Source organism: Sorghum bicolor, chromosome 10 (genome assembly GCF_000003195.3).
Source record: "Sorghum bicolor cultivar BTx623 chromosome 10, Sorghum_bicolor_NCBIv3, whole genome shotgun sequence".
NCBI lineage: Eukaryota > Viridiplantae > Streptophyta > Magnoliopsida > Poales > Poaceae > Sorghum > Sorghum bicolor.
Genome location: NC_012879.2, coordinates 57,922,060 through 57,928,059, shown reverse-complemented (window position 1 = coordinate 57,928,059; position 6,000 = coordinate 57,922,060). Strand labels below are relative to the sequence as shown.

General features: G+C 41.3%; 1 protein-coding gene across 1 annotated transcript; it reads right to left on the bottom strand.

The window, feature by feature from the left end:
• On the bottom strand, positions 432 to 5,839 carry LOC8065093 (U4/U6.U5 tri-snRNP-associated protein 2). The gene is made up of 9 exons (XM_002437429.2): positions 5,339 to 5,839; positions 4,361 to 4,605; positions 4,175 to 4,259; positions 3,569 to 3,754; positions 3,300 to 3,470; positions 3,000 to 3,212; positions 1,528 to 1,699; positions 1,269 to 1,440; positions 432 to 1,183 (listed from the first exon to the last, which is right to left on the bottom strand). The coding sequence occupies exons 1-9, from the start codon at positions 5,648 to 5,650 to the stop codon at positions 1,090 to 1,092; spliced, it is 1,650 nt and encodes a 549-aa protein (XP_002437474.1). The 5' UTR covers positions 5,651 to 5,839; the 3' UTR covers positions 432 to 1,089.

The window sequence follows — 6,000 nt, the reverse complement described above, 5'->3', positions numbered from 1 at the left end:
AAATTTGGGTTATGCCTCCCCTGATACCCAAAATGGGTTTTCTGTATGGATACTCTGTTGGAGGCTATAGGTATTGCGTTGAAAACATATTTTGAGTTTGGGTTCCCAAATGCATATGCTATTGGAGACAGCCCTTAGACCGAGGACGCAACGGGCAAATACTTCGCTTGGATTTTGTGCTCCGTTCCATCCATGGCAAGAAGAAAACCGGCAGAGCTGGAGTGGCTGCGGCAGAGACGGCACGCAGAGCGTGCATTTCCACGAGAAAACGCCGATGATCCTCGTGTAAACATGTGACCAATTCTGCACTTTTACTGAACAATCGAGTGGGAAAGGAAAGCTAGGGAGAGGAAAATTATTGCTACGGAGGGACCTGCGGTTGGTCACGGGTCAGAATTGTAGAGCCTAGTCCACCTCAGAATCTCAAATCATAATGACAATAGTAAGATATTGTACTAATGCTGTTCATTATCCATGGATCAAACAAACAACGGTGACTTGTCGAGACTGACCCGGTTCTAGAACTCTAAAGGGCCCGCCTCCTCATCAGTCAACTGATACGTCTTCTCCACATCATCGCGTAACACGATGGCTGAACTATCAAGTATACACCAGCTAACACAAATCAATATCTATCTATCTAAAGCATAGCAACAAAGCAGCAATGAGTCATAGTCTATGACTCATAGAGGTAGATGGCTTTACCAGAACGAAATTGTTGACCATAACATAATCCCTGAGATGCATATAAAATTACACTTTATCAGCTTCAAACGTTAGCTGGTAACGGTTGAACCTGAAAGCTTACTGATTCACAGCAGGCTGGGCTACAGTATGAAATATGTGGGAGGCGTTCCTCTCTAACCAGCCAGGTATCGAAGCAGCTCTAAAAACAATTCAGCACGTTTCAGCCTCCATAGCATCGACCTGACTGCCCAAGTACAGTTCCTCAAGCTCTACTTGTCAAGAAATTAAGTTTTGATGATGTGTGAAGATACAAAAAATGATCCAACGATAAGGATTAGTTCGCAACATTCTGATCTCTGTTAAGAAACAGACTGGCTATGTGATGATCACTGTCCATTACTCTCATTCGTGTTGCTCATATATTTGCATGTAGGTTTCTGAGAGAGCTACCATTTGAGGAAGAGTCTCGGTAACATGAAGATCCTGCATCTCGTACCTGAAGAGGCGAATATCAAATGATTACATCAAGGTTACTGAGACTCGTAAAAACAATTCTGTTAAGATACTGCTGAGGAACGTACCAGGCCTCTTCAGATTTCCGCTGTACAAATACTCTGTAGCACCCCTCGCCTGGTTTGCCATCATGGACAATGTTTGCTATGAGGTCATACTTTGAACGTAGCTTATGATTCTCTTTCGGCTTAGGTAATGGAATGTAGTCCTTCAATTCCAAGTTCTTCACAGGAAAATTAACTGTGACATTGAATATTAAAACATGTATTAGGATGAGGTACCAGGGAGCATGACAGCAAATTTAATCCAGCAAGCTCAAAATCTCACCTAGAGTAGGATTTTTCTCGACAAAGAAGTTATTTTTGGTAAACCTTCGCATATGAAGGATCAGATACTTCGGTAGTCTAGTGACTCGGTACCTCATTCGGGCAATGGATGGTCGGACGACCTCTGTCACAGTCTCACCATCAAACTTCTTTAGTATGTTAAATAACGGTACCTGAACAGTATCATAGATTTAGAATCCCAATATAGCCAGTCACAGCAAAGTAGACAACCCCCAACACACACACACACACACACACACACAAGGTTGGGGGAAAACGTGGAAAGAAATGAAGGTTTCAAATGGGGCGTCAGATTAAAAAAAATGCTTCAGTAAATGTGATTCACACAATGGGCTCAGTTAGGCACCATAGAGGTGATACGTCATTTGACCCAAAAAGCCTTTAACGTCATGGTATTCAACAATGACACAACTGATCAATATGCAACATAGACACATAAATATATTCTGTAACTGTAAGCATGTCTATGCTCCATAGAAATTTTTGTGGACTGGAAAGGATCAGATTAACATGTACAACTCCCTCGGTACCAAATTCTAGTTAACTTCGGCTTTGTCCTAAGTCAAACTTCTTTAACTTTACTCCGACTGAGTTCATAGAAAAATCCACCAATTACGTGAAAAAAAAAAGAAAAATTATCAACATCTAGAACATCAGATTTGTTTCATTAGATTCTTCATGCAATATGTTTTGATAAATAATTTATTTGAACTTGTAGGTAACAATATGTTTTTTTCTAAAAACATGGTCAAAGCAAGAGAAGTTTGACTTAGGACAAAGTCAAAGTGAACTATAATTTGGAAATGAGTACTAAGCAAGTATTCCCTCCGTCCCAAAATAACTGTCGTTTTGGGTTTCCGTGTCACAAGTTTGACTAGATTTATAGAAAATACGTACAACATTTGTATCTCCAAATAAATTTGTTAAAAACTAGATTCATAGATCTTTTTGATGATACCAATTATGTACCATAAGTACTAATATATATTTAGTCAAAGTTGTTTTTCGGGAAGCGAGAATGACAGTTATTTTGGGAAGGAGGGGGTAAGCATTACTCAAGCAAGACTGTAAGAGCAAGCATATCTTTATCCTAAACAAGAACAAAACTAAAAGCATGGGGTACAGTGAAGTTAAGTTTGAAGCACTAAGCAGTAACATTTGTATAAGCGATATCGTCTTACAGCTGTTCACAGGTGGTCTTATATACAAGGTGTAAGGAATATTGAAGAAACATCCTCCCAAAATAGTTCTAGCAATCAGACAGGGAAACCAAGTTTCACAGATAACTTGATGCTCAAGCACACTGTAATGTTATTTATTTTGTTCTCACGTCAATCCAAGAAATCTTAGCAGCCTACATCATCATCCTAGAGTCTTACTATAAGCATCAAAGTTAAACATCCACATGAGATCATAACCAGAAAGCTACATAGGTGCTTGTGAAAGACATACCTGTGGAATGATATTTTTCTCCATGGCATCTTTGAAAAGTGGTGGAGGTGGCAGGTCAAGACCGAGCATCAGGAATGGGACCTTAGATGTTTCAGTAACAATTCCATCTGCAGTTCCAACCACTGAACCTGCCTCACCATTCGGCTCATCGCCATCCTCTCTCTTTTCCATTATATGCTTCCTATGAACCTCCTTAACAACTTCAAGTTCTCCCTACAAGAACAGTTCCAATGTGACCTGATAAGTTGATGAAATGATATCAATTAAACTGTTAATGTCCACTTGTCCAGAAAAGCTAACCTGAAAACAATCATGTATTATGCTTCTGTTTTTCTTCTTTGAGCTTTTTAGTTTCGCATGCAGTGTGTTCAAGAGCCATGACATAAATTCCACTGGGTCTGACTGTACACCAATCTGAAACCGTTTGTCGCTGGCCTTCATAACTGCTTGCAGAAACTCATGTGGACTAACCTGAACAGCAAAAAAAGGGTTGCATTATTGGTTTACAAACAAATCTTCATAAAGAGGGATAGCATGAAACATGCTGCAAACTAATTTAAAAAATCAACCTGTCCCTTGAAGTTCCTAGCATGCCAAATCTTACGTGTCAATTCCCCAAAACGATGAACCAATGGTGATTTTCTATGCTGATAGTTTTCAGGGATTAGAAAGAAATTTCTCAGAGGCGTAACTCTCATTAATGACTGTATTGTGACATTCACAAAATCAGTTTCCTTGATGTTGTTAAGACCCACCTGCACAGAGCAGTGATTATTTAAATGAGATAAAAAGGCAACAAAGCATCAATAGCAAAAGACCTAATTCCCATGTGCAATTAAAGTATATTCTTGAGATTTGATATAGTGTCATTCATATAACGGAATAGTAAAATCCAACAGATCAACTGAAGAAATAACCGCTATGATCAGTTAAGTGGACAGTGTTTGTATGCAAGTCCACAACATATTCAGGGTTCACGGAGTATTGCAAAAAATCTTTAAAAATGCATTTATTAGCTATTTCATGATACACTAACAAACAATTTTCCCAGACCATAAAAGAAATATTTTGATAGAATTGATTAAGGAAGGTTCCAAAGCATGGCAAAGAAAGTGTAGCAGGTAACCCAAACAAGATCATGTAAGGGCCCTTGTGTCAATTTTAAGGATACATACCATTCCAGGTAGATAATTGGAGCCATCAAGTGCTCTAGACCACTGCTTATTTTTGTCAAGATTTAGAACCTGCTCTTTTGTAAACCTGCCACAACAGTACGCCAATTAACAACCTTCTCTGCCAAAACCATGCCGAATATCTTCAAGTGCTGTTGGAATGTAATGTTAGAAGCAATAGAGAAGCACCTTGGATTGAGAACATGCCGAATATCTTCTAACGATGGATCATTGATCTCATATCCATCAGGAAGACAGTAAGCCTTTTCGGTTTGAAGATTAATGAACACATGATGGCCTGCTTCAAGACTGTGTGTATATGCATGAGATTTCAACCCTCTTCCTTGGAAATATTTTCCACAGACCAAGCATGCATACACATTCAAATTTGACAAGGAGATTGAACAGAACTTCTCAAAATCAAAATCAAGAACCTGCAAAGTAGCACAAAATTAGCTCAGCTGTAAATAAACACGAGAAGTAATGAGCCAGCAGAGTACAGATTGTAGATACATAACATACACACAATACGGGCCTGTTTGGATACCAGGACTAATGTTTAGTCACCTAAAATTTAGTCCTAGGCCATCCAAACAAGTGAACTAATGGGTGGACTGATTTTTAGTCAATACCCAACTAACAACTAATTCACTGGTTAGCAAAGGGGAGCTAAAGTGGACTAATAGCTGTGAGTCCATGTATCCAAACAGCACATGCGTAATTAATAGCTGTGAATCCATGTATCCAAACAGCACATGTGTAATTAACAATTAGCCCTAGGTGATCCAAACAGGCCCTAAGAATAGTCATGCGTAATTGATATAAATAAACTATTATACTAGGCTGGACAGACTACCAAGACGAACAGGCATAGCACAGACAAATATCAGGAGCTATCAGGATGTTACTCGGCCATAATACTGGAATTCAATTTGAAGATACTGGTAAACTATATTGTATAATAAGTTATGATTGTTAGAGTGCATGTTAATCAACCATTTCAGATCACATAGATTATATACATCTCTAGCAAAATATCAGGAGTTAATAATTCAACAGCAATGAGTACTTCGTGTATCTCAGGTCACAACTGTGAACAAAATAGTGTGTTTCAGCCAGCTAATTGGCACCAAGGCACACGAAATTGACATATGAATGCAAGTGCACCTGTCTGTTCACGGTGTCGAGGTACGGGCAGTCCCGGCGCAGCTCCGCCTGCCTGGGCCTCCTCTCCGGAGCCCTCCTCACGTCGTCCTCCTCATCGTCATCCTCCTCCTCATCAGGCTCCACCGCGCGCCGGCCATTCGCGTGGCCCCTGGCCGCTTCGTCTTCATCCTCGTCCTCGTAGGTGGCCAGCCCCAGCAGGGACGCGCCCTCTGCGCGCGGCCGCTTCTCGGCGGCGCCCCCATCGGAGAGGTCCTCTCCTTCTTCCTCGCGGTCGCGTTTCCGCGTCGGGGATGGCTGCTCGTCTGCGCCCATCGGCCGCTACCGTGGGGGGGGGGGGGGGGGGGGGTCTAGGGTTTGGGGCGTGGGGACGGAGTGGGAGGAGGCGGGCTCGGAGGATGGATGGAGGGTGGATGCGTGGGTGTAGGTTAGGGTTTCGTGAGGACGATGGAGGGGCGTAGATCGCAGCGGCAAGGCCCGGTGCCACGACCAGCACGAGCACGAGTGTGCGCTCTGAACACTGAAGACGTTTCGCGAAAGATGAGATACTGTTCGTTTACTGTAGCATTTTCGTTTATTTGTGATAAATATTGTCCAATTATAGACTAATTAGGATCTAAAGATTCATCTCGCGATTTACAGACAAACTGTGTAATTAGTTTTAT